Here is a 12,187-nt window from a genome sequence, read left to right on the forward strand (position 1 = left end):
AAATAAATAACAAACAGGAGATATACAATCAAGCAGCAGCTTCTGGTCGAGGTTATTCTTCCTCCGGACTCCGAGCAAGTACAACCACTGTTGGGTCATCATTACAAGGGCGTTTATGTTGTGGGTCTAGGTGAGATCAGCAGAGATGTGGTTGCCCAGAAACCTGAAGATGGAGACAGATTTCACCCGTTCTCCATTAAGTATAAGAGATGAGTGGACTGTCTGTGCCTCCTGAACTCCATTATGAGTTCTTTTGTTTTAAGGGCGTCTGGCTTCAAATTATTTTCTAAACACCAGCAGGACCGATTTTCTACCTCCGACCTGTACGCTGTCTCATCTCTCTGAGAGATGAACCCAACCACTGTGGGCATACTTGACAATGACCCTGGCTGCGTGGGTTGGTGTACAGTCAAATGTGTACAGGGCATAAAGTAGGGGGCTGTGAATACAACAATATGGAGATCTGGTGCTGAGTGACAGTGGGCGAGGAGTCAGACTGATTGAGGCTGGCTGATTAGAAAGTCTTCTGAAGGTGGTACAGTCTGGTGGTAAGGATGTCTGGGATTGTGGTGTGGAATGCTGAGCTGTACTCCACGAAGAGCATCTTCATGTAGCTCTTCCTGTTCTCCAAAGGGCCCAGTGCTCTGTGAAGGGTGATGGCATCTTCTATTGACAGACTTAGTGAAGGTCTCCATGTCCTGCTGTTCAAAGATGGACCAGTCTGTCAGATCAAAACAGTCCTGTAGCTGGAGGACAGCATCATCTGGCCATGTCTTAATGACCTGGGTGCTTAGAGAACTATGTTCCCTTTGGGGGATGTAGGCAGGGATGAGGACCAGAGAGAGGTGGTCAGATTGTCTCAGGTTGAGAGAGGGGTGTTGCTCTGTAGGCATGCTTCATGTTAGTACACAAATGGTCCAGTGTTATATCCCCCCTGGTAGGACAATTAACACATGATTTTGGAGAGTACAGATTTAAAACATACCTTATTAAAGTCCCCAGCAACAATATGGGCATCCCCCAGGTTCTCTCTCTGCTGTCTTATACAGTACATACAGTGTACAGGGTGGGCCATTTATATGGATACACCGTAATAACATGTGAATGGTTGGTGATATTAAAGTCCTGTTTGTGGCACATTAGTATATGTGAGGGGGCAAACTCCTCAAGATGGGTGGTGACCATGGTGGCCATTTAGAAGTCGGCCATCTTGGATACAACTTGTTTTTTCAATAGGAAGAGGGCCATGTGACACATCAAACTTATTGGTAATGTCACAAGAAAAACAATGGTGTGCTTGGTTTCAATGTAACTTTATCCTTTCATGAGTTATTTGCAAGTCACAGCCATTGACATGTCGAAGAGGTTAACACGTGAGGAGCGGATCGAAATTGTGTTGATATCTGGTGAACGCAGTAACCGGGTCATTGCAGCAGATTTCAATGCAAGACACCCTACAAGACCACCCATCTGCCATGCTACAGATAGCAAACTGCTTGCTAAGTTTCGTGAAACTGGTTCAGTGTTGGATTTGCCAAAATGTGGACGCAAGAAAACTGTCACTAATGAAGAAACATCAGTGTCTGTCCTAGCTTCATTCAGCAATAGCCCACAGCGTAGCACTCGCCGCATGTCACTGGAGAGTGGCATTAGTCAAACATCCCTTTGGCGGATATTAGCTACTCACAAATGGCACCCTTACAAACTGCAGCTACTGCAGCATCTCAACGAGGATGACCCAGATCGGCGCACAGAATTTGCAGAATGGGCAAAACAAAAATTGGAACCAGACCCTCAGTTCACACAGAAGATTTTGTTCAGTGATGAGGCAAACTTTTATGTGAATGGTGAAGTTAACAAACAAAACCACCGCTATTGGTCTGACACTAACACACATTGGATGGATCCCTCCAAGACTGTTGGAACAACAAAAGTGATGGTTTGGTGTGGTATATGGGGTACAACGATAGTATATCCATTCTTCATCAATGGAAACCTCAAGGCCACTGGATATTTGAAATTGCTACATGATGATGTGTTTCCCTCTTTGTGCACTGAAGCTGGCACATCCCCTGAGTTTTTCCAGCAAGATGGTGCACCACCACATTATGGGTGCCCGGTCCGAGCATTCCTAGATGAGCAGTTTCCTGGAAAGTGGATTGGTCATCGTGGGCCAGTTGAATGGCGCTCAAGGTCTCCCGATCTGACCCCCTTAGACTTTTATCTTTGGGGTCATCTGAAGGCAATTGTCTATGGCGTGAAGATACGAGATGTGCAGCACCTGAAATTACAGATACTGGATGCCTGTGCTGGCATTTCTCCTGCGGTGTTGCTATCAGTGTGTGAAGAGTGGGAGAAGAGGGTTGCATTGACAAACCAACACAATGGACAGCACATTGAACACATTTTATAAGTGGTCAGAAACTTGTAAATAACTCATGAAAGAATACAGTTACGTTGAAACCAAGCACACCATTGTTTTTCTTGTGACATTACCAATAAGTTTGATGTGTCACATGGCCCTCTTCCTATTGAAAAAACAAGTTGTATCCAAGATGGCCGACTTCTAAATGGTCACCATGGTCACCACCCATCTTGAGGAGTTTGCCCCCTCACATATACTAATGTGCCACAAACAGGACTTTAATATCACCAACAATTCCCATTTTATTATGGTGTATCCATATAAATGGCCCACCCTGTACATTGTGGGCTATGTCCCTGAAAGACTTTTGGCCACAGTCTTTTGACAAGATGGGTAAGCAGCGACTGAATAGAGAAAGGAAAGACACTCCGTCTGAACCGGGCGAAGCCCCTCAAGATGGTGCCCGCTCCAACTCTGACCCTACTGCCGAATTGGACCCAGCCCTTGCCAATGCCTTTAACTTGATGACGGCTAATGTTGTTAAAGTAATTGACGAGAAACGTAGTCCTCTGACCGAGGCTGTTTCTAAGCTCGTGGTGGAACTCCAGTCAGCACATAAAAGGTTGGACAAAGCAGAAGCTAGGGTGCCAGCTGTGGACAGCGTTGCTATTGCTCACGAGCCCCGGATCACCGAGCTTGAAAATCAAGTCAGCGCTCTCATGGAAAGATTGGATGCAGCAGAAAACTACAGCACACGACTGAACGTCCGGCTTGTTGGCCTACCGGAGGACACTGAATCTGCTCAGCAGGTGGACTTTTTTGAGACTTGGCTACACGCGTTCCACCAAGGCTGGGCGCATAAAGTTGGAGAGGGCTAACCAGACCCTAACAACCGTCCCCGCGCTCTGCTCATTTGTTTTCACTCTTTCAGAGATAAGCAGAGAGTCATGGAAGCGGTGCACCAACTCAGATGGGGGGCTCAAGCTTAATGGCTCAACGATGTCATTCTACAATGACTTCTCCACGGCGGTGCTGAAGAAGTGAAAGGCCTATGATGCAGTGAAGCTGCTTTTGCGGGAGCGGGGGATACAGTACACCATGTTCTTTCCGGCAACACTCCAGGTGACACACAACGGCTCAAGGAGGAGATTCTCCACCCCTGGGCAGGTGCAGGATTTCCTGGCTTCCCTACCTGATTGAATCCCTTGCCGGTTGCTTCTTCTTCCACCCGTTATTACAGCATCATTGACTGCATCCGGGTCCTGGTTTGGTTCTACTGTTCCCTGCACGCTGAATCAGCCGAGCTTGGGCGCTCGGTTTATGAACAGGTGCTCTTTACTTGGAATGTCTAGCCCAAGTTTTTGTTTTTTTCATATGCGTGGTGTTGTTATGACTAGAAACCAAGCACACCATTGTTTTTCTTGTGACATTACCAATAAGTTTGATGTGTCACATGGCCCTCTTCCTATTGAAAAAACAAGTTGTATCCAAGATGGCCGACTTCTAAATGGCCACCATGGTCACCACCCATCTTGAGGAGTTTGCCCCCTCACATATACTAATGTGCCACAAACAGGACTTTACAGGGAGTGCAGAATTATTAGGCAAGTTGTATTTTTGAGGAATAATTTTATTATTGAACAACAACCATGTTCTCAATGAACCCAAAAAACTCATTAATATCAAAGCTGAATGTTTTTGGAAGTAGTTTTTAGTTTGTTTTTAGTTTTAGCTATTTTAGGGGGATATCTGTGTGTGCAGGTGACTATTACTGTGCATAATTATTAGGCAACTTAACAAAAAACAAATATATACCCATTTCAATCATTTATTTTTACCAGTGAAACCAATATAACATCTCCACATTCACAAATATACATTTCTGACATTCAAAAACAAAACAAAAACAAATCAGTGACCAATATAGCCACCTTTCTTTGCAAGGACACTCAAAAGCCTGCCATCCATGGATTCTGTCAGTGTTTTGATCTGTTCACCATCAACATTGCGTGCAACAGCAACCACAGCCTCCCAGACACTGTTCAGAGAGGTGTACTGTTTTCCCTCCTTGTAAATCTCACATTTGATGATGGACCACAGGTTCTCAATGGGGTTCAGATCAGGTGAACAAGGAGGCCATGTCATTAGTTTTTCTTCTTTTATACCCTTTCTTGCCAGCCACGCTGTGGAGTACTTGGACGCGTGTGATGGAGCATTGTCCTGCATGAAAATCATGTTTTTCTTGAAGGATGCAGACTTCTTCCTGTACCACTGCTTGAAGAAGGTGTCTTCCAGAAACTGGCAGTAGGACTGGGAGTTGAGCTTGACTCCATCCTCAACCCGAAAAGGCCCCACAAGCTCATCTTTGATGATACCAGCCCAAACCAGTACTCCACCTCCACCTTGCTGGCGTCTGAGTCGGACTGGAGCTCTCTGCCCTTTACCAATCCAGCCATGGGCCCATCCATCTGGCCCATCAAGACTCACTCTCATTTCATCAGTCCATAAAACCTTAGAAAAATCAGTCTTGAGATATTTCTTGGCCCAGTCTTGACGTTTCAGCTTGTGTGTCTTGTTCAGTGGTGGTCATCTTTCAGCCTTTCTTACCTTGGCCATGTCTCTGAGTATTGCACACCTTGTGCTTTTGGGCACTCCAGTGATGTTGCAGCTCTGAAATATGGCCAAACTGGTGGCAAGTGGCATCTTGGCAGCTGCACGCTTGACTTTTCTCAGTTCATGGGCAGTTATTTTGCGCCTTGGTTTTTCCACACGCTTCTTGCGACCCTGTTGACTATTTTGAATGAAACGCTTGATTGTTCGATGATCACGCTTCAGAAGCTTTGCAATTTTGAGACTGCTGCATCCCTCTGCAAGATATCTCACTATTTTTGACTTTTCTGAGCCTGTCAAGTCCTTCTTTTGACCCATTTTGCCAAAGGAAAGGAAGTTGCCTAATAATTATGCACACCTGATATAGGGTGTTGATGTCATTAGACCACACCCCTTCTCATTACAGATTTGCCCATCACCTAATATGCTTAATTGGTAGTAGGCTTTCAAGCCTATACAGCTTGGAGTAAGACAACATGCATGGAGAGGATGATGTGGACAAAATACTCATTTGCCTAATAATTCTGCACTCCCTGTAATATCACCAACCATTCCCATTTTATTACGGTGTATCCATATAAATGGCCCACCCTGTACATCCATGTTAAAATGTATACATATGAGAATGAAAATGTGCAAATATACAAATTAACATAAAATTATGTAAGAGTAAAAATACGTGTATCTAACAGAAGAAAGTATGTGAGAGTGAAAAAAAATTCTGGCTTGCATAAAATTACATTTTTTCTTGTTCAGCAAGAGCAGTAATGATGTGTCTAAATGAGGCATTAACATAGAAAAACAAAGAAGTTAACAGTAAATCAATAAATTGTATTTATTTTTTTATTTACAGTAATTTGTGTTTAAAATGGTTAAATAATGTGATGAGAACAGCTAGTTATCATCATGTAAGGTACCATATAGCATTTGTTTTCTGATCCAATACCAAGAAAAAGCTTGGCTTTTATTGTTTTTTCCCATATATAATAAAAGGAAGAAAGGGTTAACTTTCCTTATTTAATTTGCCACGTATCTCATGAATGTAGCTGCTCTCTATGAATCATGCAGAAACAGCATTTCTGAAAGCAAAACATACTAATCAAGTTACATTGCAATTAATACTAGAATTCAACTATGGCTCTACATGGCAGCCTCTTAAAAAAGAAGGGAAAATTGAGCAGATGACATATGCTTTCTGAATTTATCTGCAGTCCCATGTCATTCAAATTTAAATTAAAAAATCCAGACTTTACCATAACGAAATAAATAAAGAAAAACCATAATAAATATATATACATCAGTAACTTTTAGCCTTCAGTCACTTGGTAAATTGCATTTTACTGCATTCAATATTCAAAGTGAATTTGGTGCCTTCTTCCCCATCATATTCCTTTTTGTATTATTCTCTGGTTTCAGTAAGATGATATAACATTTAGGTATGAAGATGCAAATTAGCAGTCCAAAACTGGAAGCAAGTATAGCAAATATTTCTACAGCAACACTGAACTTTCCAGGAGAGCTGATATATGCTGGGATAAATGTAACCCATACTGCACAGAATATCAACATGCTGAAAGTGATAAACTTGGCCTCATTGAAATTATCGGGTAGTTTTCGAGCTAAAAATGCAAAAATAAAACATAAAATAGCCAGAAGTCCTATATAACCAAGCACAGCCCAAAAGCCTACAGCTGAGCCGAGGGCACACTCCAGAGTGATCTTGTCTTTAATTTCCTTAAAGTTCTTAAATGGAAAAGGAGGAGAAGTTGTTAGCCAGATGATACAAATGATAACTTGCATAAGAGTGAATGCTGTAACACAGAGTCTCTGCTGTGTCTGCCCAAACCATTTTTTAACATTACTTCCTGGACGTGTAGCTCTGAAGGCCATTAAAACAACCATTGTTTTTCCCAGAAGACAAGAGATACAGAGGACAAAGGTGATGCCAAATGCTACATGGCGGAACATGCAGGACCAATCAGAGGGCTGACCAATGAAGGTCAGAGAACACAGGAAGCACAGAATTAAGGAGAGGAGCAGCAGGAAGCTCAGTTCAGAGTTGTTTGCCCTGACTATAGGAGTTTTCCTATATTTGAAGAAAATAAGTATCACACCATTCGCCATGCATGCCCCAAATAAAGCTACTGCAGTGAGCAGTGCTCCCATAATTTCTTCATATGACAGAAACACTGCTTCCTTCTTTATACAGGCATCTCTTCTTTTATTTGACCAAAACTCAGGTAGACATCTCACACAGGTGATAGAATCTGGAAATTAATATTTAGTACAATTGTCATATGCCTGCATTTGCATCAAAAACATCATGTAATATTCTACTGATGATTTACAGTTACAAGATGAAAAACAACATGTTTATTGAGCAACCCCCCCCCCCCCAAAAAAAAAAACAGTGCTTCACGGTTTTGTGGTTAAGTGAGTTTGCACAGTGTAGCTATCTAGTGCATTCACCTGCTGTTTTTGATTGTTGCATACGTTTCCTTTGCACTTTAAATGAATGAACATGCAATTCTAAATATTTTCCAGAGTGCATACACAATTTTACGAAGACCACATGTAAGTCCTGTTATAACATAAAAACTCTCTCTCTATTTGTCTATATTTACATATGCAGACATATGTAAACTTTATATAAATTTTAATTCATTTTTTTTTTTGCAGAAATCCAATGCTATCAATTATCAAAAATAATGTCCAAATTAATTTTATCTCCTTACTCACGATTCTGTGATAAGCATTTAATTATTTTCACGTGGTTAAACAAGGAAATCTAAGTGATATTATGTCTCCACAAAAACAGACATCAAACTTATTATATGGTTACTGTATGGCCTTCCTACGTACTTAACTTTGCTTTGCAACACTCCAAAGTTAAAATGAAATATCATTGCACCTGTAATGTTGCTTATCTCTCCCTCTGCACATCTTATGCAGTCGTAGCAGCAAACAGGCCTTCCTTTCTGGAGAACCTTGCGTGTTCCTGGGCGACATTTCTCACTGCAAACTGACACAGGCACCTGCATGATCAACAATATTTAACCGTATATGGACTTTGACAAAGAAAAATGTCCATATGATGTTCTCTGTAGAACAATGTATTTTGAAGCATCAAAATATTGTGAAACATAATTAATTACATATTTTGAACAAAGAAACAAGAACATAAAAAGGAATTGTATGATAGCTTACCTGCTTTGAGTTTCTTGCCCAAATTAAAGACTTGTTTTGCAGTTTTAGCTGTTTCTCTGTAGTTAATGATACATCATAAAGGCCAACTGTGACAAACTCCACAGTACCATTTTCTCTTGGCTGCCAGTTTATAATGTCATACTTTGCTGCTGGATCTCCATTCTCATTAAAGTAAACCTCATCTCCTTCCTTAGTTGTGAAATGGATCTTCTGTATGTGTTGCAGAACCTAAGAAGTATGTCATAACTCAATTCATTGCATGACAAAGATATTACATACCGACTGGTTAAAATATATATATATAAGAATCCATTTTTTTAGATAACATTTTTCTTAATAATTTAATGTGAAAACTGAATTTTAAGCTACTAAAAAGCTCACCATGAATGGATCTAGCTGCACAGTTTTGTTACATGTTTTATTACAGCTGAGGATATTGTGAAGTGCATGGGCCACTGCATACACTCCTTTGTAGACATTGTTAAAGATAGGCATGAGAGACATGTCAATGAAGCTATTTTGAACTCCAGTCATATCTTCATGTCCAGTACACTCTCTCTGAATGTCTGCTGATGACTTCAACTCCTTGAATTTACAACTAAATAGTGTCTCCCAGACCTCAGTGAACAGTTCATTATTTGACGATTTCAATGGCTTCTCATCCAGTATGAACTCTCTCAGGCCAGTGATATGTGCTTTAGGAATGGAAAGACCAATGGAACCATTCAGTATGTGATGTATGTCCATTTCTGCTGTCTGTGAATCAAATATCCAAGACTCACTGCCTATCCACTGATATCCAGACAAGTTATGGTATGAAAACTCAGGTAGCAGGACATTCAAATCTGCACGGGAAAGGAATGCAACAATCACCCTGGAGGTTGAAGCCTTTATAATGTCAAGTATCCTTTGTATTTTGTCAGATGGATCTGTTCTAAAAAAAGATACAGAATACTCCAGACAGATGCCCAGCTGCTGTGCAGTTTCTGTGAATGTGGCCATGCCATTATTTCCATAATCATTATTGGATCTGATAGCTCCAACCCAAGTCCATCTAAAGTACTTGACCAAATGGGCCAGGGCTCTGCTCTGGTAGTAGTCACTGGGTATTGTTCTGAGGAAGGATGGGTACTTGGTTTTGTCACTGAGACAAGCACATGTGGCAAAGTGGCTGATCTGGAATTAAAAATAAAAACTTATAAATGAAAAAGACACAGAATGAAAAAAGATGAAAGTGTTAAAAATAAAACATTCAAATTTAATGGAAAAAATATAGTAAAAATATTAAAATTACAGTTCTACTCAATACTTATACTGAGTACATAAAATGTACCAGGCAAAGTGACTGATCTAAAAAAAAATATTTTTTTAAAAAGTATTCAAAGATGATAAAATAGGTTCTATATATAAAATACCAACCACGGGTACAAAAAAAGGTCCAATAACAGTAGCTACTGCTATGGTTGGAGAAGAAGAGGTCTCTCCTATTATGGCCTGCACATATGCAGGTTTTGTACATGAGGTCTTGGATGGTACAGACACAATTTCATTACCATTAGCCAAAGCTAGTGTAACTCCTACACTTCTGGCAACAGATCCACAAGTATCATAGATTTTATAGCCCAGAGAGATTCCTGGCAGTAGGTCTGTACTGTTATTAATCTCCTCAATGGCATAAAGCATAGCCTGGGCAAACTGCAAATCTCTGAAATTTAAACTTAATTGAGACAATTATTAATAATTTGAATTGCATCATGTTCCTTAAAACAGACACAAATAATCTGGATAAATCTCAAAATACAAAACAAAAACATTTCAAATTAAAACATTTAATGAAAGGAATTTAAGTAACTAAAACAAATGAAAATACCTTTTTGTCTGTAATGATTCCCAAAAGTTTCTTTAAATGTAAATTGATTTGTAATGTGTCATTTACCTGGTACATTGTAGTGGCAGAGGTTGGTTCATGTAGGAATCCTTTCTCTCTTTCCAGCTTGTGTGAAAAGAGAACATCCCCCCCAGTATAATATGCCCATTCTTAGATAGCAGTGGGTTCTCAGGATCTCCTCTACGTCTGCACACTGGCTCCTCAGCATGAGAAACAGATGCCACCAACAACAGATGTAGAAATGCCCATCCCTGCTCTGGCCATCTCTGTGTTGGTGTCATTTCTTGAGCTAAACCACTTAGTAGCATTAAAAGTACTATAATGAAGATGAAATACTTATTCTGGTATTTATACCTTTTGGTGCAGCATAAGAAATAATCGAAGAGTGGCAGTATATTCACAGTAGATGTACAGGTCTGGCAAAAGGAGAATCATGCCCAAATTTGCATTTAAATGTAAGTTTACGTATGTAAAACAAGGACATACACATCACACAGGGCTTAAATAAGAAGTAACAGTGCAAAAAACAATTTATTAGAAATAAATATGCATTAAAATGTATTCAAATGTTAAACATGCAGTATCCTTTTCCAAAGTGGTAACAAAGGTCATAAAATTACTTTCTTAGAAAGCACCTGCTTAATAAGGAAAGAAGTGGATGCACTGGAAACTTTACTTTTTTATACATTACTCTTATACACTCTTCTTAGAGCTTTATACAACAAGTTACAGTAATCCATTAACTTCCACTTTCACATCTGTGATGCATAGATGTGACATTAAGATCTGTCAACAGTCTGATACTAAATTAAAGTTGACATGAAATGCTAAGGGAAATTTGCAGCAGGGAGGATTTGACATTTTAAGTGTAGTTTAGGAAATAAGTGTTTTAAGTTTTTACAGCAGGTGTAGCGCCATCTTGTGCCCGTACAGAACCTGATGTCACTAGGTTGGTTGGTTTTTAATTGTTAAATAGATTCCCACTGAAATAAGGTAATCCACTTGTGGGCCATAATGCTTGGGATTGTAGATCACTTTGCAAATGACAGTTAGGTGGATAAGTGTGTGTTTAAGTCAGTTGCATCGGTGGTTCACCAGACCCACAAGCTGAAGTTGACACTGTCCCCTCTGTGTTTGACTTTTCCTCGTCAGGCCGCGTGGAAAGACCAAGCAGCACAATCAGCTGGCAGTGCAGATGTGCGATGAGTACCCAAGCACATCAAATCAATTTACAACCAGTTTGCAATCAGTGCTGCGGTCATTACTCAAGAACAGTAATGTATTATACATTACGTGTTACTTTTGAGTAGCACAGTATGTTACTTACTCCTATGATAAAGCCATTTGTTACACTACTTGATACTTTCTGCTTACTCTGTAAAATGACCAGTTATCCTGTTTTTTGATGAGCAGCATTTTATTCGCATAAAATATTGTTGGTCGCATCTTACAGACATCTGCTCTGCCAGCTTGGTCTGTATACTGATCTAGTGAGGAAAAATCTAATCTGACTTTAGCCTGTTGGTCCGGTGAACCACTGGTGCACCCACGCAAACAGGCTCTCCTCCACAAAGTCTTCATTTATAATTGACTCTTCAAAACTATGCATTACGGCTAACAAGTGGATTCCATTTCAGTTCAGTTAGCCAACAATAAATAAATAATTAAAATCACCTATTGCTTAATAGACAGAAGTTGAAAATGAACTGCATATCCTCGTGTTTTTGTTCTTAAAATTAAATCTATTGCTGCTACTAGGGGCAGTATGACAGCTTTTTAGAGTTTAATGTCCACCTTAATTAGCTAGAATCTGTCTCCCAATCTACTTGGGAGACAGATTCCGTTGCCAGCAGAAAGGCAACAGTAAATGATTAGCAGTTTAGAGGTATTTTAGACATTTTACACCAGCAGACTTTTTTGTATATTTACTGTTTTTGTATTTACTCTAAAATCTCATCGTATAGAGTACCATATATCAGCGGTCCCCAACCTTTTTTGCGCCACGGACCGGTTTATGCCCGACAATATTTTCACGGACCGGCCTTTAAGGTGTCGCGGATAAATACAACAAAATAAAACTAGTACCGGTACCGAAAAAAAGAAAATTTATTCATAAC

The 12,187-nt window shown here is 40.1% G+C and overlaps 1 protein-coding gene across 1 annotated transcript; it reads right to left on the bottom strand.

Annotated features, from left to right (window-relative positions):
* Positions 1-6,328: 6,328 nt before the first annotated feature.
* On the bottom strand, positions 6,329-10,303 carry LOC146373643 (extracellular calcium-sensing receptor-like). Its single transcript, XM_084949733.1, has 6 exons — positions 10,119-10,303; positions 9,602-9,899; positions 8,564-9,358; positions 8,183-8,410; positions 7,887-8,010; positions 6,329-7,242 (listed from the first exon to the last, which is right to left on the bottom strand). The coding sequence occupies exons 1-6, from the start codon at positions 10,193-10,195 to the stop codon at positions 6,329-6,331; spliced, it is 2,436 nt and encodes an 811-aa protein (XP_084805859.1). The 5' UTR covers positions 10,196-10,303.
* Positions 10,304-12,187: the final 1,884 nt, after the last annotated feature.

The sequence above is a fragment of the Perissodus microlepis genome, chromosome 14 (assembly GCF_051167445.1).
Source record: "Perissodus microlepis isolate ML-2025 ecotype Zambia chromosome 14, ASM5116744v1, whole genome shotgun sequence".
Lineage (NCBI taxonomy): Eukaryota > Metazoa > Chordata > Actinopteri > Cichliformes > Cichlidae > Perissodus > Perissodus microlepis.

Excerpts from the sequence above, each read along its gene's own strand:
- LOC146373643 (XM_084949733.1), bottom strand. The coding sequence starts at position 10,195 with ATGTTCTCTTTTCACACAAGCTGGAAAGAGAGAAAGGATTCCTACATG. Across the intron at positions 8,411-8,563 it reads TGCAGCTAGATCCATTCATG|GTTCTGCAACACATACAGAA; the intron begins GTGAGCTTTTTA and ends CATACTTCTTAG. Across the intron at positions 8,011-8,182 it reads GGGCAAGAAACTCAAAGCAG|GTGCCTGTGTCAGTTTGCAG; the intron begins GTAAGCTATCAT and ends TTGATCATGCAG.